This window comes from Sinohyriopsis cumingii, chromosome 15 (genome assembly GCF_028554795.1).
Source record: "Sinohyriopsis cumingii isolate HCF-2022 chromosome 15, ASM2855479v2, whole genome shotgun sequence".
NCBI lineage: Eukaryota > Metazoa > Mollusca > Bivalvia > Unionida > Unionidae > Sinohyriopsis > Sinohyriopsis cumingii.
The window spans coordinates 43,713,580-43,738,748 of record NC_142975.1 but is presented as its reverse complement, the minus strand read 5'-3'; the positions used below and the strand labels follow the sequence as shown (position 1 = coordinate 43,738,748).

The following is a 25,169-nucleotide window of genomic DNA, read 5'->3' as shown; positions in this document are numbered from 1 at the left end:
TTTTGGATTTAAATTTTTGAACATCATTTATCTTCTATGTCACAACATCCTAATTCATCTGAAAGCGTAGACAATATTATAATGGGGCTAAAGCTTAGATACTGATATGCTGGGAATTCCTATCATGCTTCTCTCACCTGCATAAGCAGAAAGCTGGTTCATCCTTGTGAATGACGTAAAGTTGAAGTTTTAGAAAGTCACATACCTTCTGCATCATGCTGCATTGATTTAACTTTTTGAAAATATCACTACATGCCATATTAACCTAGGAGTTCCTGTCTGATTGTCTCATCTTAAACATCATCATGAGTGGATGTCATGAATTGTATGCAGAGTGCATGTCAGTCATCTATCGATGAATAACAGATTCTCCACAAAGATGGCAACATACGTACAGTTGCCATCTAGACCTGAAAGCTTATTTACCTGTATGTGGTCATTGCATCCTGTATTTTAATGTAGAACATTAATAGATAGCTATATTCAAGAGTCTTGCCTTGTCAGGGTAACACTGTTTGTCTTCGTGTTTATATGTCGAGTAGAATTTCATGGTAGATGTACTTCAAAGAACTGGCACTAAAATGTAAAGCAGTAAGTGGAAATATTTACACCATTGCCATTTAGTTCACACATGAAAAATGTAACATGACAACTTACTCCACGTGTGTAACATAGCTCTACGAACCTATGCCAGCCAATTACTATATAGTATTATAAACTTTTCTCAAGTTGTGAATGGCTGTCTACAATGATTAATTGTAGGACGGTATGTCTTTGCCTTTGAGTTCAGACTGCTTAGCAGTAGTCTTTTAACTTTTTCTTGGAGCCATTTTTTTCAAAAGCTGATGTTTGAGAGTTATGCCCCTTGTGTAGGTGCTAATTTTATGTGGTTGACAGTATCATGGTTTAGAAACATAAAAGCTGGACAATTTAATGTGTGGTCTGGTGGTGCCCTGTGATGTCTTAAATCAATTAATTGCCATATCCCTTTGGACTTGTTGTCTTAAAGTGTTGTATGGTGGGGTATAGTGCCTACATCTTTGAATTGTTGCCTTATAGAAATGTCTGTTACAGTATAACCCGAATTTTTAGAGCTTGTCTGTTATGGTGTTGTCTGGTCAGGTATAGTGCCCATTATCTTTGGATTATTGCCTTATAGAAATGTCTGTTATGGTATAACCCAAATTTTAGAGCTTGTCTGTTTATGGTGTTGTCTGGTCAGGTATAGTGCCCATTATCTTTGGATTGGGCCCTATATGCCACAAGTCATTGTAGGAAAAAAGTTCCAGAGTGAGATGGTAATTAAAGAATGTTAGACTTTTTCATAACCTCCATCTCATGATCTTGATTAACTATGCCATGTTGTACTTTAAGCATGGATGTACCGAGCCATTCTGGTGGAAATTTGCTCAATATTTGTTTAAATAATTGTGCTTGGTAAATTATTTTCTGTTGAATGTTCGTCTCATTACAGCTATCACTGCTATCTCGTAAGAATTCCTTAAAACCATGACAAGGCTTTATTTATAAATATTGTTTGCATTAGTGGTAATACTTCAACACTTGTGTAAAAAATGTCTTGTTTCAGTCCTGTTGTTAAAATTGAACAAATTATAATAGTTACAGGTGTTAGTTAACCCATTGAACAAGTAGTATAACTAATGTAACATATTGTTGGTGGCATGCAGTTCTGTGGTTTTTATCATTCCCACCTTGGCAGAACCTCAGCTTGGTGTATATACATTTGTCCACACTCTATATTAACATCGTTATTAAAATTATTGATGTATGCCTTTATAAAATGGCAAGCTGAACCCAAAATTGGGTATTTTGTTAAAATCAATAACTTTTCTGGCATTACTTGAATTCACATATTTGCCTTTGAATAATCAGTGTTGGCTGGGACTTCAGTCTGTTCTTTGACACAGATGGCTCAGTGTTGCTTGGGACATACAAACATACAATCTGTTCTTTGACACAGATGGATCAGTGTTGCTTGGGACTTCCAATCTGTTCTTTTACACAGATGGATGAGTGTTGCTTGGGACATACAATCTGTTCTTTGACACAGATGGATCAGTGTTGCTTGGGACATTGAGTCTGTTCTTTGACACAGATGGATCAGTGTTTGTTTTGATATTTAGTCTATGTTTTGACACAGATGGATCAATATTTGTCGGGTTATTTAGTCTGTTCTTTGATACAGATGGATCATGTTGATTGGGGCATTCAGTCAGTTCTTTGACACAGATGGATCAGTATTGCTTGGGACATTCAGTCTGTTCTTTGACACAGATGTATCAGCATTGGTTTTGATATTCAGTCTACATTTTGACACAGATGGATCAATGTTTGTTGGGACATTTAGTCTGTTCTTTGACACAGATGGATCAATGTTGATTTTGACATTCACTCAGTTCTTTGGCACAGATGGATCAGTGTTGCTTGGGACATTCAGGCTGTTCTTTGACACAGATGGATCAGCATTGGTTTTGATATTCAGTCTGCATTGTGAAACAGATGGAATCAATGTTTGTTTGGACATTTAGTCTGTTCTTTGACACAGATGGATGAGTGTTGATTGGGACATTCAGTCAGTTCTTTGACATAGGTTGTTCTTTGACCCAGATGGATCATTGTTGGTAGGGACTTAACAATCTGTTCTTTGACACATTGAAGGATCAGTGTTGGTTGGAACTTCCAATCAGTTCTTTGACACAGATGGATACATGTTGCTTGGCACTTACAATGTTATTTTTTACACAGATGGAACAGTATTGGTGCTGACTTTCAATCTTTTCTGTGACACAGAATGGATCAGTGTTGGCTGGGACTTTCAGTCTGTTCGTGGACACAGATCAGTGTTGGTTGGGACTTAACAGTGTTCTTTGACACAAATAGATTAATGTTGGCTGGGACATTGTCTATTTTTTTCAACATGATCTGGCAAATCTTGTGCCCATAACAGAGTCGACTTGAATTCTGGTTCTGGTTTGACATATGTTGAACTCTTGTAGTCTTGGAGCAGGGCCTGACAATTGATTTTGGCTGACTGGTAAAGAACCAGTAGGAACATAAATTGCCCACTTATTCATTAACCAAGGCAGTCCAACAGCAAAGTCTAACATGTGAATATTTACTACAGTGCATTATCATAAATGAAAGATAAATTAAATAAATTATTGACAAATCAAAATTTCGATAGCTACTTTATTGCTTATTCAATCATAAAAATAACCTTGACATTTTAAAATTTTCAAATCACATGATCATACCTTCTTTGTTGGATCCTCTTTGAATCTCAATGCTTAGTTTAAAAAAAACCTTTTATATAAAATTTGTCTCCATCAGATAAAAATATCAAATACTCAAATGATATAAAACATGTTTGTCATTTAAAGCTCATTCACTGAAACAGATGAAAAGGTTAGTTTATATACCGTCGGTGGCTCCAGGAGTAGCAATTCACTTGGCAGATAGTAAAAGTTTCCTCCAACCTTTCCTACCCTATTTTTGTTATCAAAAGTTTCAGAAATGGGGTGGGAATTTTAGAGGAAACGCAGACTACTTGGCAGATTTTGAATACCTCATATCTACTTTGCCTTGACCCTCAGTGTAGTTTTCAAGTGCCATATTTTCTGAGAAGAAATCAGTCAGTGTGCAGTAGTTTCAGGACTTGAATTAACTCATTCTGGTTATTTTACTTGGTGAATAACTTGATGATTGAGAGGGGTATGTTTCATTTACTATCAATAACTGTTCTGTTGTTATCAATGGATCAATAATAGAATTGGATAGCCTTTGAATATGGCACTTGAACTTGGATAACTCGGGATATGCCGTACATACTGAACAAAACATAATCTCTTTTGATCATACTCAACCCATAGGCAAGTCTTTTTCGAGTGATCCTGGCAAGTCTGAATATGTTTAATGTTATCATAATTTCCATCCTTTTTTAACCTTGGATGTTTGAAGTCTTTCAATGCAACGTGTTGTGTAGCAGATGAACTCCCTGTGATTGATTCTTGCCTTACTAGTAATCCTTACTTAAATGAACAGACAGTAAGCTGATACCATACTTTTTTTTAACTATGGTTGAGAACAGACAAATGTTTGATTGAATAAAGTTCAAACTTAGACTGGTGATCAGTGTGATGGAAACTATATTTGCAGATTTTCAGTAATATTTTACACCACCAGTCTATCTCTATTGAGTAACTTCCACTTGCATAATTGCACTTTTATGACTCTTTTCAGAGGACATTTTCTTTAATTAATAGGAACAAATAAATATGTAATGTTTGATGGGCTAGTGATGCTTACAGATGACCTTTTCACAACCACAGACCACTATAATTTTCAGTCCCTCCATGGGCTTCTAGATTTTTCTGGGCTAACCTATGCTGAATTCAAGTTGTCATGTGGGCTAATACATAATATCAGGACTTCCTCTATACTAATTCATAAGATGACAAAGACAAATATTTAACAAAGGAGAATAAACATTAATGACTCCTAAAAGGGAATAAAATAAAGTTGTAAACATGGTTTCATGTTACAGTGCCATTTCTGGGACTTGTGAACTTAGGAAGTTAAGCTGGGCTGGGCTTCCAGTTTCTTTCCTTATAGCCTACCAGGCTTTCATTTGATTTGGATTTGTTGGGCACTTATAATATTGTCTGATAATCTGTATATTTGAATATGTACAGCAAAGGAAACCTGAAAGAGATGCAGGACTATATCAAGACCCTTCCTTGTTATGGCATCCAGTCAGCCAAGCCAGGGACAGACATTCTGGATGAGGGAGTTCTAAGGGCTCTAGAGGAGGAGGTCAGAAAGACATTGGTATGTACATCATCCCTGCCTGTTATTTGTCAAACTTTTCTTTCATTGTTGGCTGGTAGGCTCACAGGATATAAGGTTGGTAAACTGTTCTTAATCAAGAAGCACTATACCATTTTACCAAACGGCACATTACTTTGCAAGACAACATTAGATTGGCAAAATGGTGAAGGAGATATCAAAGTCCCAGTCCTTTAGTACAACATTAAGATGTACACAGTCAACATCTCAACAATTACTTGACAACAAACTGAAAAACAAAATGTATTTGACTCCTAATGGCCCATACTTATCATTCAGCTAAAAGTTTTAACTTGGGAGGGCTGGATTTGTAAGGTACTAGTATTTCTTCTAAAGTATTATGATTGGTTAAGTATTATGGAAGAAACACTTTACTAGAAAGAATTTGTTTCCTTCCTCAGTAAACATTTTTCGGTTTTATAAATAGTATTATCTGATTTTTAGATCGGATTTATATCCATGCTTTGTCTTCGTTGATTGAATGTAGTAACATGTTGCCTTTGGGATTACTGTAATGGAGGAGTTCTTCATTTTATGTAGTAACATGTTGTCTTTGGGATTACTGTAATGGAGGAATTCTCGCAAACATTATAAGAATGCAACGTTATGTTTTAATGTGATTTACTTTTGTAATATTCCCCTTAGAGTGCTAAATTGTCAGAACTTGTTCACCCCTAAAATTGTCTGTAATAAAGTAGTTATTGAGACCAAGTTCGACTTTATATTTTCTTTTGTTCCTCATTAAATGGATGTAGCAGTCAAATGTACAAAATAAGTTTGCAGATGCTGAAATGTTTGTCAGTCATTATCAATTCTACACCAGAAAGTTTCCTGTTTACAGTAGTCGCTCTAGCAGTCGAGGGCATTCACTCAAGACAGTGGTTGAGAACCATTAATGTAGCTGTATTTTGTGTGTGATTAGCTTCTTTTTAAGTTTCGTTTTTATTATATTCACCTTCTAATTAAAGGAAATCAACAAGAAGAAGCAAAAGAGAGTGAAAATGCAAGTTAAACCACATCTGTTATTCAGGGTAAGTTTGTTAATACTTTTTGGATACTATCATAATTGTAGAAGGGAAATTTAGTGTATGTCTAAATGTCACACCCTGGTTAAGTTTCGCATTATGGTCAGTTCCTCGGTCATTTTCATTTACAGCTTTGGATGTAGATCTGTTTTAGTGTGAACCATAGATACATGTACAAAAAGGAGGTCACTGTGACTTACATTTTTTATTGGTTTCATTTCAGTTTGCATTTAGGTCATTTCTATCATGAAAGATAATTTTTCTCAAATTCGCCTCGATACAGAAACTATACTGTTTCAAATTCCTAATAAAATGCACAATTCAGATTCAAATTGTCATATAGTAAACACCAATGTAGTTTGAAAACAACAAATCACCCATTGAAAATTCCTTGCCTTGATTTTATAAAGCATAAGACATGCTTTTACACTTAATTTTAAACACATGTCAGTGTTCAGTGGATGGAGATCATACAGGTAATGCCAACACATGACACCCAAACCATGTACTGCAGATAAATTGTGCAATGATACAGATTTGAGCAGGTAAAACAATGTCCACCCTAATTCCGAAGATTAAATGAGACACAAAAAATAATGATAAGAAAACAAATTTTTAGACAACTGCTTGAGGCAGAACAGACTTTGTCATGTTATCTAACATTTGTTACCAATTTCTTTTCCTCACTAACTTGAGATATCCATTCTTTAAAGTTACCAAGGAATGTTGGTGGCTTGCACTTTGGTTAAAGAAGAATGCCATGAAGTTTGGTGTCAAAACATCAAAGGTTAAAGTCACTGGCTGCAAAGAGAAAAATAATTATCGTACAATACCATGTCCAGTAGTTTACAGTTATCAAACTTTGTGAATGGTGTGCATGTGAGCAAGGTAACTGTGACTGAAAGAAATAAAATAGTTTCCAGACAATAACATCAGTTCTAGAGTACACACCTAGGCCAAACTTAGCAGATGGCATGTGCTTCGGGTAAAGAAGTCACTTGATCTGGGGCCAAAAGATCAAATGTCAAGGTCACTGCTGAAAGAAGAAAAACTGTTTAATAATAAATAGTCTTCTAGGCCACATTTCGTGACCAAAGTTTGTGAAAGGCTTGCAGGTAGAGCAATAAAATATATAGATTCTGGGATTTAAAGGTCAGAGTTAACAGTTATGGTAAGTTTAACAATAAAAAATGGTTTCTGCACATTTGATACAGTCGCAGGCTGTATATCTTGACCCATCTTCTAGTCAATGTTCCGATGTGTAAACCCATCTACACCTTGGTGGATCAGTCTGATATTTCACTGCTTTGGGTCTGTGAATTTCATTGGATGCAGTGGTTGGTTTTAATCAAGTTGTTCAGATTTGAACACTGTTCCTTCATGATTGAGACAAGTGAGCACACAACTGGAATGGACCCATAAATAAACAATTTTCCACTGATGGTCTGTGTTTGCACCAATACATCCTTGTCCTCAAATATACCTGCAATGGCCTTTCACTGGTATGTAGTCAGACTTTTAATGTTACACTTACAAAGTATCCTTTTGAAGTCGTCAGTTACCTCAATCATGTTTTGGCAAATGTACAATGCTCCACTGTTACATGCTGTTGGTTACTTAGCATTACATACTAAGTAAAGCATCACATGAAATCCAATAGATGTCACCAGTACAAAGCACTAAATTATCAGATCAGTCCACCAAGGTATAGATTGGTGAACACATCAGAACCTTGGCTAGCAAAGATGATCTTGACCAGTGGTCAAGGTCTTTGAGATGTGGTGATCAACAGTATCCAAAGTCTACAATACCCTTGAAGTGCCTCATAGAGAACTGTTAAACATGGACAGTCATAAAATGTGCTGTTATTGTACCCTCGTCAAATATTAGTTACAGCAACAGCTTTCTCAAAACAGGCCTTTAGAATCTGTACCTGTAAGCCAGTTTTATCGGTGCATAATATTTGTGGGATACTATTTTTAAATGCTCCATGTTTTAGGACCTACATTATTTGCAATTAACATTCATCTTGATTATTGTCAGAAAAGTGCTCCATTGATAATGGAAATGAAGGTGTTGCAAATTTGTGATCACTGTAGAAAGTCATCCGATGAAAGAGACATTCCCTGTTGTTGTTATGCCCCATAATTTATTTGAGTTCAATGTTTCCACCATTTCCATTTACAGCCTTTACCAAAGCAATATTCTGTTATAGCTGATCCAACAGTGAGTCATCATTTGTTTGACAGAGTTGTCAATGTGCGACAAGGGTACCCTGTACCCTTTGGTCTCCGAGGAACCATCATTGGAATCTTGCCTGCAGAGAGGGAGTCGGACACATTGTATGAAGTCTTATTTGATGAGGAATTTCAAGGGGGAATTACTATCAGGTATCAATACACAATATTAGCTTTATGTAGAGTAATTGACCAGCAGTTATCCAGTAACAATACACAACATCTGCAACTCCTGAATGGATGGTCGTATCAACATGTGGTTTTCATTAGCAGACTCACTATGATGTCTAGTTGTCCCTAAATGAAAATGGTGCCAATGTGATGTTAAGTATGTCCACCACAGTGGTCATTCTTGAAAATTGGTTAATGCTACTCCAACAGAAACTACTGTTGCCCTGGGGTTTTCACCAGAAGACGTCTTATGATGGCTGCTTGTTTCCTAAATAAAAACTGTGCTAATTTGATATCCATTATGGCCAGCACAATAGACTTGTTTCCTAAATAAAAACTGTGCTAATTTGTCATCCATTACGGCCAGCACAGTAGACTTGTTTCCTAAATAAAAACTGTGCTGATTTGTTATCCATTATGGCCAGCACAGTAGACTTGTTTCCTAAATGAAAAATTGTGCTAATTTGGATGGCCAGCACAGTAGACTTGTTTCCTAAATGAAAAATTGTGCTAATTTGATATCCATTATGGCCGGCACAGTAGACCTGTTTCCTAAATTAAAAATTGTGCTAATTTGATATCCGTTATGACCAGCACAGTAGACTTGTTTCTTAAATGAAAAATTGTGCTAATTTGATATCCATTATGGCCAGAACAGTAGACTTGTTTCCAAAATGAAAAATTGCGCTAATTTGATATCCATTATGGCCAGCACAGTAGACTTGTTTCCTAAATGAAAACTGCTAATTTGTTATCCATTATGGCCAGCACAGTAGACTTGTTGAAAATCTTGCTATTGCGAATCCTTCTCAATAAGAAGTAATATTGACATGCGGTTTTCTCTAGAAGACTTCTTGTGCTTGTTCCTAAATGAAAAATGTGCTAATCTGATATCCAGGGGCCCTGAGTGGCCGAGTGGTCTAAAGCGCTCTCTGTTACGGATCACTGCCATCTCACCTCTGCCTGCGTGGGTTCAAGTCTCTGATTCGGCTAATGTGGGTATGTGAGAAAGCTTGCCAGTAGCTTCTCGTGGGTCAGTGGTTCTTTCCGGCATTTTCCCGGGTTCTTCCTCCACCAGTAATACTGGCCGCCATGTATAGCCTATCGTGTACTGAAAAATGGCGTTAAACCCTACAACAACAACAACAACAACTACTAATCTGATATCCAATATGGGCACCACGGTGGCCGTCTTTAAAGTCCTGATGTTGCTAGTCCTTTTGAATGAAAAGTAATATTGCCATAGGATTTTTCCCAGAAGTAATATTGCCATAGGGTTTTTCCCAGAAGTAATTTTACCATCCTTCCTATTATGTCTAGGTGGTCCAGAATAAAAATGGTGCTGATCTGATGATCAAGAAATGGCCATCTTGAAAATATTGTTATCATTATTCCTCCTGAATGGAAAGTCTTATCACCACTGAATTTTTACTGAACAACTTTTATGATGTTTGATTGGTCATGATGTTGCCATTCAGATATTGATAACGGCTGCTTGTTATCACTATTTCAACTGAAATATTAGGATATCAGCTTGGCGTTTTCACTGAAAGACCTCTTATGACGTCTGGTTGATTTAAAGTAATGGCTAACTTGTAAATCTTATCACTAGATGGCAGGTGATGGATATTTTACTTTGACCAAAAAAGTTCTTATGTTATATAGTTGGTATTAAATAGAAAGCACCAAAAAATCTTCATATGATGTATAGTTGATACTAAATAGAAATGATGTGCATATGATATCCAATATGGCCACCATGGCATCCATCTTGAAAATCTTTGTTGTTTTGACTTCTCCAAAATGGAAATCATTTCAACATGGAGTTTCCACCAGAAGACTTCTTATGATGCCTTGTTGATCATAAATGAAATTGGTGCCATGCTGATATCATATATGTCCAACACTGCAGCTGATTTCAACAGTTGGTTATTGCTGGTTCTAGCAAAAATGGTATCAACACTGTAGTTAAAGAAAACAAATTGTCTTATCTTTAATTCCAGTCAGTAGAACATCAGGCACTCTTTAAACATTGTTTCTCATTGCCAACTAATACTTTTATCTGCCATGGTAAACTAAAAATATAAAAATGTTTTTAAAAAAAACAAAATGTCTAGAAAAACAACCTGCCTACCCTAATTTTATAACCAGTGCAATCAGAAGCACAATTTTTTGGTTTGACCTCAGTGTCACAGAGCATCTTGGTATAACATTCTGCCAAACCATTTTGACTGCTCTTGTTTAAAAACTGTGAAAGTCTTTATTTGTCAGAAAGCAACCTGGTATAAGGTTCTGCGTTCCAGTATGACTGTCATTGATAAATAATATCAAAGACTTTGTCAGAAAGCATCCTGGTTTAACATTCTGCCATCCAGTATGACTGCCACTGATAAATATCAAGACTTTATCTGTCAGAAAACATCCTAGTTTAATGTTTTGCCTTCCAGTATGAGTGTCATTGTTGAATAATATCAAAGACTGTATCTGTCTGAAAGCATCCTGGTATAAGGTTCTTTGTTCCAGTATGACTGTCATTGTTAAATAATATCAAAGATTTTATATGTCAGAAAACATCCTGGTTAAACATTCTACCATTTAGTATGACTGTCATTGTTTAAGAATATCAAAGACTTTATCTGTCAGAAAACATGCTGGTTAAACATTCTGCCAACCAGGATGACTGTCATTGTTAAATAATATCAAAAACTTCATTTGTCAGAAAACATGCTGGTTTATCATTCTGCCTTCCAGTATGACTGCCATTGATAAATAGTATAAAAGTCTTTATCTGTCAGAAAGCATCATGCTAGCCAGAACTGCTTGACCAACTGCTCTTGCATTTGTCTTTTAAATAGAAATCGACCAGGTAAGCCATCTCATGTTACAAATTATGTCTGTGCATCAGCTAGTCACAGTTTTTGTCTGGTGAGTAGCTCCAGAATCCTTTAAGTTATCTTCATAATACCTGGTATCATTTTATAATGAGAAGAATTTGTATCCCATATAAAATTAATCTTTGTCAGATTTATACTTTCTTCACCCCAATTATTGAAAATTTCATTTATACTTTGTATTTTGCATGGTATGGAGTGGTTATTCCAGAAGCACTTGATTGCTGACAAGGTGCAACAAGCAGTCAAAATGTCAAACATTTGTTCATCTGTTTGCCTATTTATATGCCTCTCTGATTTTGTGTTAAGTATTTGTTATCAGATTTATGATGTAAGTGTACTGTTAGGACAGTTCAAGGTAATACATAGATAAATAGATCAAAAGTCAAGATTACATTGGTGGGAACATCTCTCACACTATCACTGGTGACACATTAACATACCAATTGCTTTTATCTTGTAGATCCTGTACTGGCCATGGTTACAGGACTCCCTCAGCTTCTATTGTTAATTTATCTCATGGAGAAAGGAAAAATGGCGTAAAAACTAGTGTGGCAAATACATTACAAAAACCATATCAGAACTCACAACAGAGCAGGAACACTTCCAGTGCTACAACGAGGTATTCAGATATAGTCAGAGTTCAAAACCTTGGTTACCAAAATGATAACTTTGGTGGTTACTATGACAACCAGAAGAGGCATGGACAAAATGATGGTAACTATGACTACCAAAGAGCTTACCAAGGCAATGAAGGAGGAGTATATTGTAATCAGAATTATAGTGGGTATGATAGCCAAGGAAGTAGACAGGAGCATAGGACACATTACTATGACCACAGAGGAGGTCAAGAGCAAAGGACAGATTATTATGACAAGGGAGGTAATCAGAGAACCAACACAGCAGATAGACACAGAGGGCCTACACAGCAGTTATCAAGGCAGAAAGATCAATATTCAGGACAAGTTTTCAATGGAGACAGTAAAGAATCCCCACAGTTTGTGACCCCCAAGGTGAGCAGCAGAATATCAGCCACCAAGAGATCCTCTTTAGGGGACAATACAACAGAACCCTTTTCTGGTCAGTTGTCTAGCAATGAAACATCCAAAAAGGCAGTAAGTATTGATTTTATGATTTAAAGAGCAATCTGTTGAGATGTGGGAGTTTTTTAGTAATCTCCTTTTCCATCTGTTCATCTTGTTCATAATTCTTGTAACCACCAAAGCACAGCAACCTTTGTGTATAATTAATTGGGTGCCATTTTGTAGGTCATTTACCTATCACATGAAGATGTGGCTTTAAATTTGTTTTGTCTCTTTAGGTCCAATTTTGATGGAGTTATTCCCCTATTCTCAACAGTTTGAAATCTCTATATGGTTGATTAATCTTATCAGCACAGCTTAGGAACTATTAAACATATTCTCATATAATGTGTTTTGTACAATGTGTAATAAACCTAATTGTGCCTTTTATGGGTTTTGTCTAACCACTCTATTTCCACTCTATTTCCACTTTGGATAGATTTAAGATCCTTGACAAGTAATTTCATACCACACATGGGATGTTGTTTGTAAAAAGCACAGCTCAAGAATAGTTCCTTATACCATTGGGATATGCATTGTCTGATAGTCTAACATGTGCCTTTTATGCTTTTAGTCTAATTTATTCCATTTTTTTTTTACAGAGTTATGCATCTTCTTGAGTACATTTTGGTCTTCACACAGATTTATGTAATGTTAGTTGCAGGCAACAGAGCGCAAGAACCATTCACCATGTTTTGATCAAATTTGATAAGAAAATTAACGTTTAGATCTAGATGTGTTTTTAATGGTTTTGTCTTCTCTACACCATTTAAGACCAAGCTATGGCCCTTATGAATCAATTTCATTTGTGTGTGTGTGTGTATATATATATATATATATATATATATATATATATATATATATATATATATATATATATATATATATATATATATATATATATATGTGTGTGTGTGTGTGTGTGTATATATATATATACACACACACACACACACACACTCACATGCAATTATGCTTTGTACTGAGGAGACCCAGAAGGAATTCATTAGATTTCTAACATTCCACATCATCATTAAGATGAGTTATGGCCCCTGAATACTCGTCTTCTCCTAACTTTGGTTTTCCAACACAAGTTCCTTTATCTCTAAGACCATTCAGAACTCTGTGTAGTGATCAGAAACCTTTGTGATGCATGCATTGCTAATAGTTCTAGTTCCATATGATTTTCAAAATAATTGAATTTTCAATTAAACTAGGTCATTTGACCAACATCACACAACAGTGAAATTTGGTGACAAGCGTTACAGACCCCAACCAAAAAATATTGAGAAATATGAATGCATTACATTTACTGAGATAATTGAAATGAACTGTTGTAACTGCTGTAAAAACATGTCCAATTTTTTGGGTTGATTATAATATTTTGTAGTAAGAAGAAAATTCTATTTTCCAAGATTCTCATATCTACAGTAACTAAAATCAGTAACAACAGGTGCATTTATTTGTAGAAATTCAGTGCTAGATGCAACATTTATTTTCCTATAAGCTTGTTAATTTTATTTAAGTGTTCACCAGATAATATTTCATTTGTATTGTACAAGGAGGCATAATGCACCTGATTGTAAGTAACTCCTCAGCTGGCTTAATTTACTTTTACTGTTCTTTTGGGGAATTTGTTTTCCAGAATTCAGAATTTGCAAATATGTGGAAAGAACTTGAAACTTTATCCTCAAAAACAAAAGCATCTCCAAATGGCAACAAAGCCAATGAAGTTGGTCAGGAAGGATCACTCCAACAGGCTGCAGCAGCACTTCCTAAAGTGACAGCTTCCATGTCTGCTCTACAGATAGAAGAAGGAAATAAAAATCAAAACAATTCACACACTGGATATGAACAGAAAACAAAGATTGAGCTGCAAAACTTATTTTCTGAGGCTGGTAAAGCTAAATCAGTGACTTCTAGTGTTCAAAGTGATGAATTTACAGCCATGTTTAAATCACTGGAAATTTCAAATCAGGGTGAAGGGCCTTTTGTGATCAGTAAAGGGATCTCCAAGGAATCAAGTTCAAAAGATGAGGTATTTGAAATTAATTTGCTAAATCTCGACCCAATCAGATTTTGTTGATAATAAATCAGTAATTTTAATATTTTAAAAAGCTTAGTTCCCAAATCAGTTACAGTGTTTACTCATTACTAATGTGTATCTAAATGAAGACATTATAGGCCTGCCTTTGGATAATATAGTCAGATCTGCATATGACAAGGCCTGCCATTGGATAATATAGTCAGATCTGCATATTACAAGGCCTGCCTTTGGATAATATAGTCAGATCTGCATATAACAGGGCCTGCCATTGGATAATATAGTCAGATATGCATATGGCAAGGCATGACTTTGGATAATATAGTCAGATCTGCATATAACAAGGCCTGCCTTTTGGATAATATAGTCAGATCTGGATATTACAAAGCCTGACTGGATAATATAGTCAGATCTGAATTAAATATAGCCTGCCTTTGGATAATATAATCTGCATATGACAAGGCTTGCCTTTGGATAATAGTCAGATCTGCATATTACAAGGCCTGTCTTTGGATAATATTGTCAGATCTGCATATAGCAAGGCCTGCCATTGAATAATATATTCAGACCTGCATATTACAAGGCTTGCCACTGGATAGTTTGACCACAGACCACACCTGCATATAATGAGGCCTACCATTGAATAATATAGTGAGACCTTCAAATAACAAGGACTGTTATTGGATAATATCAGTTGGATTTGTGTTTGATGAGGCCTGCCATTGGATAATGTATTCAACACTGCATATAACAAGGCCTACCAGATGATAATATACATTCAAGCCTGTGTATATTGAAGACTCATATTGGATAATATAGTCAGACTTGTATATAATGATTCCTGATTCTGGATAATATAGACAGAGGTACATATATAATAAGGCTTGTCATTGGATAATATAGCCAGACCTGTATATAGTAAGGCCTGATATTGGATAATATAATCTGAACTGCATATAATGAGGCCTGTCATTGGATAATAAAGTCAAAGGTGTATGTAATAAGGACTGCCATTGAGTAATATATAGTCAGACTCCAGTAAAATCAGACTTGCTGTTGGATAATAAAAGGCAAACCTGCATATGTCAAGTCCTAAGATAAAATAGTCAGACCTCTATATAACATTGCCTGCCATTGGAAAATATACAGCCTGCACATAACAACCACTTGGGAAACCAGATGGAAATGGTCTTTATAGACAGGTGCTTGTTATATACAAAAGAGTCTTGTTAATAGATTTTAAAGACAGAATATAGGATAAATGTAAAGACATACAGTTGGTATATAGAAATGTCGGTAGGTTGATAAATTATGTGACTGATGGTGTTTTATAATAGATAGACAAAAAAAATAAAAAAATCCTTCAGTAGTGTTTGTCACTATGTGTGGTAAATAATTTGTATTGGGACTAAACAATAGTAGTCAGTAGCCATGTTGGACAGGTTGTCACTATAAACAGGTAAAACATATTTGAAGAGAAACATGCTGACTTTATCATATGATTACTGTAATCATAAATGCTGACTTTATCATATGATTACTCTAATTATAAATGCTGACTTTAACATATGATTACTGTAATTATACATGCTGACTCATATGATTACTGTAATTATACATGCTGACTTTATCATATGATTGCTGTAATTATACATGCTGACTTTATCATATGATTACTGTAATTGTACATTCTGACTTTATCATATGATTTTTGTAATCTTATATGCTGACTTTATGATATGATTATTGTAATTTTATATGCTGACTTTATGATATGATTACTATAATCTTATATGCTGACTTTATGATATGATTATTGTAATCTTATATGCTGACTTTATGATATGATTACTATAATCTTATATGCTGACTTTATGATATGATTATTGTAATCTTATATGCTGACTTTATGATATGATTATTTTATTATTTTGGTTCATGGATACATAGATCTTATATATATGTACCACATATAATAACACCTTGAATCACAAATGATATTTCATGTAAGGCAAAGACATAATAATTAAGGCATCTGATTGTGTTTCAGAGTAACTTCACTGTTCAGTACACTATTTGAAGTCATTTCACTATTCAGTACAGTTCAAAGTAATTTCCTTATTCAGTACACTGTTCAAACTAATTTCAGTATTCAGTGCGTTATTCAGAATAATTCAGTGCACTATTCAGAATTATTTCTCTATTCAGTACACTGTTCAAACTAATTTCAGCATTCAGTGCACTATTCAGAATAATTTCATTCAGTGCACTATTCAGAATATTTTCTCTATTCTGTACACTGTTCAAAGTAATTTCATTAATCAGCATACTATTCAATATAATTTCATTATTCTGTACTGTTCAAAGTAATCTCATTCTGTACACTATTCAATGTAATTTCATTCTGTACTGTTCAAAGTAATCACATTATTCTGTACACTATTCAAAGTAATCATTATTCTGTACACTGTTCAAAGTAATTTCATTATTCTGTACACTGTTCAAAGTAATCTCATTATTCTGTACACTATTTAAAGTCATTTCACTCTACTCTATAGTTTCATGGGTAATAAACATAATCTAACATTTAAACTCATTTCCAATTAAATTATCCCAGTTTAGTAATTTTCATCCTTTCATGGTTACTATGGTGATGAATAGGCTAAAATTATCAGACCAAGTCCAGTAAATTTCATTGGAAATTAGTACAGCTATAGGAATCTCTTTGTATCACATAGGAGGGAACCAAGGCAATAAAACAAATACTGAGGCTTTCTACAGAGTCTCCAGAAAAGGATGTGGCATCAGAAAAGCAGGAATTTGATGCCACAACACCACCTAGTGGCACAAGTACAAATTATGGGATAAAGCTGACGGTTGAAGAGCTCTTTCAAGGTATGATATCAATTTTAAATGTACTCCTTTGGTATAAATTATGGTTAAACATGATTCATTTTGGTCCAGATTAAATAAAATATGAAGTTTTAAAAACCAGTTTTATCAATTTTATTTACAACTATGTAAAGTTAGTTGCAACACACCTTGAAAAGAAAGTCTGTTACAGTTACATCTGAGATCTTTTTCTTCCTCATCACAATCTTAACATAAAATAGTCTTTATTAGAATTTCAAACTCCCAAATTTAATATATTGCAAGCAGTGATTGAGTTGATTATAAATTATTCCTCTGTATTCAGTTTTTAAAATATTTCATTCTGAGTTGATTTATAAAGCTAGTCCTAATTTATGATTCCTAGTCCGAAGTGTAATTTAGGATTCATATTCCAAATTCTAATTTAAAATTAAATTCCAATTCTAATTTAGAATTCAAATTCTAATTCTAATTTAGAGTTCAAAGTCCAAATCCTAATTTAGAATTCATAGTCCAAATCCTAATTTAGAATTCCAAGTCCAAATCCTAATTTAGAATTCCAAGTCCAAATCCTAATTTAGAATTCCTAGTCCAAATCCTAATTTAGAATTCCTAGTCCAAATCCTAATTTAGAATTCATAGTCCAAATCCTAATTTAGAATTCATAGTCCAAATCCTAATTTAGAATTCATAGTCCAAATCCTAACATAGAATTCCAAGTCCAAATCCTAACATAGAATTCCACATCCAAATCCTAATTTAGAATTCATAGTCCAAATCCTAATTTAGAATTCATAGTCCAAATCCTAATAAAGAATTCATAGTCCAAATCCTAATTTAGAATTCCAAGGCCAAATCCCAATTTAGAATTCATAGTCTAAATCCTAATTTAGGATTCATAGTCCAAATCCTAGTTTTGAATTGAGTCAGAATCCTAATTTTGGATTCATATTCCAAATTTTAATTTAGAATTCAAGTTCCAGTTCTAATTTGGAATTCAAAGTCCAAATCCTTAATTTAGAATTCAAAGTCCTAATTTAGATCTTATATGCCAAATCCTAGTTTTGAATTCTTAATCCACATACTTATTTGGGATTCATAATCCAAGTCCTAATATAGAGTTTATAGTTCAAATCCTAATTTGGAATTCATGATCCAATTCCTAATTTAGTTTTCATAATCCAAGTTCTAATTTAGGATAGATATTCATAGTCCCAATATAGGATTTTCAGTCCAAATCCTAATTAATCATTCATAGTCCATATCCTAGTTTAGGATTCATAGTCTGTATCCCAATTTTGGATTCTTAGTATAAATTTTAATTTAAGACTCATAGTCCAATTCCTAGTTCAGGATGCATAGCCCAAGCTGTAATTTACAATTCAGACTAGTTCATAAGTCATTCATGAATTTAGAATTTGACTTTTTGGTGTCATGATATATTTATAGAGTGACCCAACCATATGATTACTTCAGCCCCCCCCCCACCAAATTGATGAAAATATGAAAACAAGAGATATTTATTATTAACTTGTATTTGCCTATTCAGAAATTTAAAACATTATATTTGGACCAAAGAGTAGGCAGGGTATAGATAAGAGAGCAATGTTTTCTTTACCTTTTTTCCTTGAGATCCACACTACTGGATTTTACCATAAGAAGTGATACCACAATTTCATTACATATTTCATTTCAGGTGCTAAGCAGCATAATAAGTCTCCCTCACCCCAAGCAGTTTCCGTAGCAATGGGATCTGCCCAGGGTCAGACCCAGCCTGGAGGTGGACCCACCCAAGCTTCCAATCATCAGAGACCAGGCAGTCAACAGAAGCAGCAGCAGAAACAACAGCAACAACAATCTGTTGCACAGCATCTAACAGGACAACCCCTATTGCAGGGTCATTTTAACCCACCACCTGCAGGGTACCAGTCAGATCCTCACCAACCAGCACACAGACACAACCAACAGGGGCATAGCAGGTAAAACATTTTCTGTGTGGTCCACACATCAGCCATAGTAGCAACAACCAGCCTACATATCCAACCAACAGGGACATGACAGAAAAAATGTCCTATTTGTCTCTACATCCACAAAAGCAACAAAATCAACAGCAGCAACTGGCCCACAGGCACAGCCAACTTCCTTAATCCAGTCCTTCATTTCAAGACACACTAAGAATATTTCCACTTCTTTGCAAATCCAGCCCTTCCTTTTATGATACACTAGGTTTACTTCCCCTAGCTGTAAATCCAGTCTTTTCTTGATACACTATGATTTATTTCCACTACCATGCAAATCCAACCCTTCCATTCCCGATATGCTAGGATTATTTCAATAACCTTGCAAATCCAGCCCTTCCTTTCCTGATACACTAGGATTATTTCCACTACCTTTCAAATCCAGTCCTTCCTTTCTTGATACACTATGATGATTTCCACTACCTTCCAAATCCAGCCCTTCCTTTCTTGATACACTAGAATTATTTTCACTACTTTGCAAATCCAACCCTTCCTTTCCTGATACGCTAGGATTATTTCAATAACCTTGAAAATCCAGCCCTTCCTTTCCTGATACACTAGGATTATTTCCACTACCTTTCAAATCCAGTCCTTCCTTTCTTGATACACTAGGTTTATTTCCATTACCTTGCAAATCCAGTCCTTCCTTTCTTGTTACACTAGAATTATTTTCACTACTTTGCAAATCCAGCCTTTCCTTTCCTGATACACTAGGATTATTTCCACTACCTTTCAAATCCAGTCCTTCCTTTCTTGATACACTTGGTTTATTTCCACTACATTGCAAATCCAGCCCTTCTTTTCTTGATACACTGTGATTATTTCCACTACCTTGCAAATCCAGCCCTTCCTTTCTTGAAACACTTGGATTATTTCCATTACCTTGCCAATCCTGCCCTCCTTTGCTATAATACTCTCGGAATACATCCACTACCTTGCAAATCCAGTCCTTTATTTCATGATACACAAGGAATTTTTCCACTACCTTGCAAATCCAGTCCTTTATTTCATGATACACAAGGAATTTTTCCACTACCTTGAAAATTCAGTCCTTCCTCTCATGATACACTCGGAATATTTCAACTACCTTGATAATCCAGCCCTCACTTTCTTCACTATCTTGCAAATCCAGCCTTCATAACACAGTTGGCTTGGATCAAAAAAAATTTAGCCAGAAGGTACCAATAAAATCTATCCTAATTTGTTAAACGTGAAGAAAATGGCAATCAAAATTGGTTACCGAAACGTTGATATATTGCCCATTTTATTGTCAAAAATGTTAAGAAGACCTGAACCCTTTTCAGTGGATCAGTAGAACACAGTTATAAATGTAGTTGTGTACATAATATAATTAAACTACTCATTTGTCAGGGGATCAGACTGACTTTACAGGAGTACCTAAGACACTTAGATCTAACCATGTTTATGTATGCTGCCTGCATGATCAAGCTTTTGCATTGTCTGTCCAGCAAACAACAAAATGTTGAAGGTTAAGGGGACAATTAGCCATTTAAATTAAATGTCCCAGCAGTCAGCACAGAAATACACACTTAAATAAAAGATAATATGTTCCAGTAACCAGATACATTAAGAAATGTTTGTACTGGTGAATGAAGTTTTATTTGATGTGATTCATTTATTGATTTCACAGTTTGATTCTGACGCCATTTTACTTCATAAAAGGTGCCGTTATTCAGCTCACAGTGGAATTCTGACACAGTTCAGAAGACTATTTTATTGTAAGTAATAAATGACTCTTTCATTGGACTCTGGAGTAATTTTGACTCAGTGAGGTCATTTTATGGTCTTAAATGGCTCAGTTATTCAGCTCACAGTGGAATTCTGACACAGTTCAGAAGACTATTTTATTGTAAGTAATAAAAGACTCTTTCATTGAACTCTGGAGTAATTTTGACTCAGTGAGGTCATTTTATGGTCTTAAATGGCTCAGTTATTCAGCTCACAGTGGAATTCTGACACAGTTCAGAAGACTATTTTATTGTAAGTAATAAATGACTCTTTCATTGGACTCTGGAGTAATTTTGACTCAGTGAGGTCATTTTATGGTCTTAAATGGCTCAGTTATTCAGCTCATGGTGTGATTCTGACATGGTCTGATATCTTGTGGTGATATACTTGTCATTGACCTTATAATTTTCTTTCAGAGCGCTGTTATTTCAATTAATAAAAAGTGGAGAGGCCACGAGTGGCTGAGTGGTCTAAAGCGCTCTCTGTTACGGATCACTGCCATCTCACATCTGTCTGCATGGGTTCAAAACTAGGATTTGGCCAATGTGGGTATGTGAGAAAGCTTGCCAGTAGTTTATCATGTTTCGGTGGGTCTTCTCAGGGTTTTCCTGAGTTCTTCCCCCACCATTAATACTGGCGGCCATGCATAGCCTATCATGCGCTGAAAAATGGTGTTAAACCCCACAACAACAACAACAACAAAAATGGACATTCTTAAAACGAGTTCCACTATTGTTTCTTCAGTTTTGTAGAAGTATATGTATATTGTTTGATGCAGGGACTGACAGGTTAATTGATCAGTTAATGAATGGAAACACAGACATGTAAATGTTAGTCAAATCCTGTATTAAAAGACAATTTGTGCTGGGGTTTTCTCTATGACTTTCAGAAATCATAAAAATTAAATACATATTTTGGAAATTGAAGGCATACATTGTTTCTTCAAACCTTTTGATATATTAAATAACCAAATCTCAACAGTTGGAATCTACAGAGATTTGCACCAAACTGACGACATAAGTTTTCCCACAGATAGGTAAAGGGTTAGTAGGCGGACAGCCAGATCTCAACATTTTCTTTCTGTTTTTCAGAGACCCTGTGTTGGAGTTGGCAGAGTTATGCCAGTCCATGAATCTTGTTGTTCCAAAGTATGACTATTCTCCTAAGGTAATAATTGAATAATTTCAGCAAAGATGTTTGCACTTATTTTCATTTCAGTCTAAAATATCAGTTAATGTTTTTAGTTCTCCTGGTCAAAGACAAGAAGAGGTTGTGCAAAGGACCTGCATATGTTGTCTATCCATCATCTATTTCTTATCATTGTGCCATCCAAACCTTTTGGAGGAATATCATGAAACTAGGCATGCAATGTATCCTGATGTCTAGTTGTGCCTATATGAAGATGGTGATCCTTGAACATCTAGTATGGTTGCAGTGATGACCATCTTAAAAAATCTCTTGAATAAATAGATGGTCATGGAGTTTTCACTAAAAGCTTTTTACAGCATGAAGAGGGTCCTAAATGAAAATGATGCCAATTTGGCAACCATCTTGAAGGTCTTGTTGCTACTCTTCTTGAGGATGTCTTGTCAACATTATCTTCGCTAAAAGCCTTCTTATGAGTAAATGAAAATGGTGTCAGTCTGACTTTGTGCAAGGCAACTGTCTTGAAAATCTTATCATCATATCTCCAGAATGGGCAGACATATTGACACATTGTTTTCACTTTAAAATGTATGATATGTGGATGGTCTAAATAGAAAAATGATGTATCTGACATACAAGAGTGTGGCCATCTTGAAAATCCTGTTATAGCCTCTCCTCTTTTCCCCCACCACTTTATGAGCTTGGGATTTAGAATAGACCCAATAAATACACTGTCCTAAGAGAAATAATGGAGGTAACCTCTTTTTCCTTGGGATGAATCCTGTGATGATGTTCCAGCCTAATATAACCTAGACTTTTCTAAAAGAGTGTGGTTTATATCCAAATTGGACTTTTTTTTGAAAGAGAGTGCTTTAGATGCAAATTGGACTTTGTATTTTAAGGATTTTGCCCCATTTTTTTGCTAAATTTTTTGTTTTGTGTGCTTTTTATACCAGATACCTAAACTACTCTGCACTGTGTAGTCAGGCTTGTCCTTATGAGTTTTTAAACCATACATATGTATCCATCCATCCATCCATCCGGGGCCCCAAGTGGTCTAAAGCGCTCTCCGTTATGGATCACTGCCATCTCACCTATGTCTGCGTGGGTTCGAGTCTAGGATTCGGCCAATGTAGGTATGTGAGAAAGCCTGCCAGTAGCTTATCGTGGGTCAGTGGTTCTTCCGAGGGTTTTCCTAATAACAACAACATACATACATACATACATACATACATACATACATACATACATATAAAACATACATACATACAAGTGGTCAGATCACTTTTGGGTTTTCACTAAAATACTTCTCATGCATTAGGTTTTCATGGTGGCCATGTTGAGACTTAATATTGCCAGTCCCACTGCATGGATGTTCAAATCAACATACAATTTTTATTAAATATTTAATATGACTGGCTGCCATGGTGGTCATTTTGGTGTTTGCCAGTCCCTCTTCATGGATGGTCAGATCTTTAAATATGTCTCATTATATGTAGTTGATTCTGAAGGGAAATAATTCAGGTATCACTGGCCACTCCAGAAAAAAGGATGGTCATATTAACATGGGAATATCACTGAAACACATCACTAAAGACTTCTTGCAATATAATCTTGTATTAAAATGATACAGCTCTAACTACCAAGTTACCACTAAAATGCTATAACAATATATAGTACGGTACTAAAACTATAACAATACATAGCTAATTTCTGAATAAAAATAGTGCTGATCTGTCTGACCTCCAACATGGCAACTCTGTTGGCTGTCCAATAAAAACCTTGTTAGCACTATTCATGTAGGAATGGTGGTGTTGTTACAAGGTTGCAATATGTAATTGGTCCTGCATGAACATAGTGCAGATCTGACCAAAAGCATGTCTCTAAACAAGTTTGACACTAGACTTGCATGACCTTCGGTCAGCTTAAAGGTCAGTGATTGCATTTTGTACTTCTTTGAGCCTAGAAACATCAAATTGTTCATAACAAAAATAATTTTTACCAAACTTTGTATGTTATTCTTTTTCAATAAACAAGTCAAGAGTCAGCACTCTAAAATTAATTTTAAGATTTAAAGGTCTTGATTTTATCAGGTTGTGGATATCTCTGAAAAATACCTTGACATCATTAATGCTAGTTCAGTCATTTTTCATTCTGTTAAATATTATTAATGGATAACAAAATTTAGCATGTGTGTATATCTTGACAGTATTTGAGACAAGTTCATTAGTTTCCTGTCAGTGATATCAGGTTTAAGTTCAAAAGCCTAGGGATGATTCCAGCAATGCAGATTTGGGGCCCCCATTGCAGGAGTACTATGTGAATTAACAAACTGGCATCTCATATTTATAGCCTTCTATCTTTCGTCACTCCTGTAATTTCTGTTGCAATTTTTTTTACAGGTCCCTTAATAGCAGAATAAAAAGTTGATACCATAAGGATTTGTTTATAATGTAAACCAAAATCATTGGCACATTTTCTTGTTTTGTTGAGTAATAGTTTTTATGCAGTAGAAGTAGTAGTTGTTGTTGCAGCTGTGTTCTTTATATTAATAAAGAAAGTTAAAAAAAACTTTTATAACAAGTGTCTAATATGAGACTTAGGATCTGTAACCAACAAATGTGTTTATACATCTGGGACTCCAGTAGGCCAAGGTGTCTAAGCCACTTTTTATCCATCTGGGACCCCAGGGGGCCAAGGAGTCTTAGGCACTTTTTATCCATCTGGGACCCCAGGAGGCCAAGGAGTCTTAGGCACTTCTTATCTATCTGGCATCCTGGGATGCCAAGGGGTATAAGGCACTATTTATCAATCTGGGACCCCAATAGGCCAAGGGGTCTAAGGCACTGTTTATCCATCTGGGACACCAGGAGGCAAAAGGGTCTAAGGCACTTTTTATCCATCTGGGACCCCAGGAGGCCAAGGGGTCTAAGGCACTTTTTATCCATCTGGGACCCTAGACAGCCAAGGGGTCTAAGGTACTATTTATGCATCTGGAACCCCAGTAGGCCTAGGGGTCTAAGGCACTATATATCAATCTGGGACCCCAGGAAGCCAAGGCATCTAAGG

General features: G+C 35.4%; 1 protein-coding gene across 2 annotated transcripts in view; it reads left to right on the top strand.

Annotated features, from left to right (window-relative positions):
• The window catches only part of LOC149781708 (5'-3' exoribonuclease 1-like), a 218,249-nt gene that overhangs the window by 154,822 nt on the left and 38,258 nt on the right, over nucleotides 1-25,169 (top strand). For both annotated transcript variants that reach the window (XM_089935809.1, XM_089935808.1), the window contains exons 28-35: nucleotides 4,713-4,848; nucleotides 5,835-5,897; nucleotides 8,079-8,281; nucleotides 11,654-12,305; nucleotides 13,918-14,310; nucleotides 17,055-17,211; nucleotides 18,884-19,166; nucleotides 22,046-22,121. In XM_089935809.1, coding sequence (XP_089791935.1) covers nucleotides 4,713-4,848; nucleotides 5,835-5,897; nucleotides 8,079-8,281; nucleotides 11,654-12,305; nucleotides 13,918-14,310; nucleotides 17,055-17,211; nucleotides 18,884-19,166; nucleotides 22,046-22,121 — 1,963 coding nt within the window. The remainder of the gene's footprint in view (nucleotides 1-4,712; nucleotides 4,849-5,834; nucleotides 5,898-8,078; nucleotides 8,282-11,653; nucleotides 12,306-13,917; nucleotides 14,311-17,054; nucleotides 17,212-18,883; nucleotides 19,167-22,045; nucleotides 22,122-25,169) is intronic.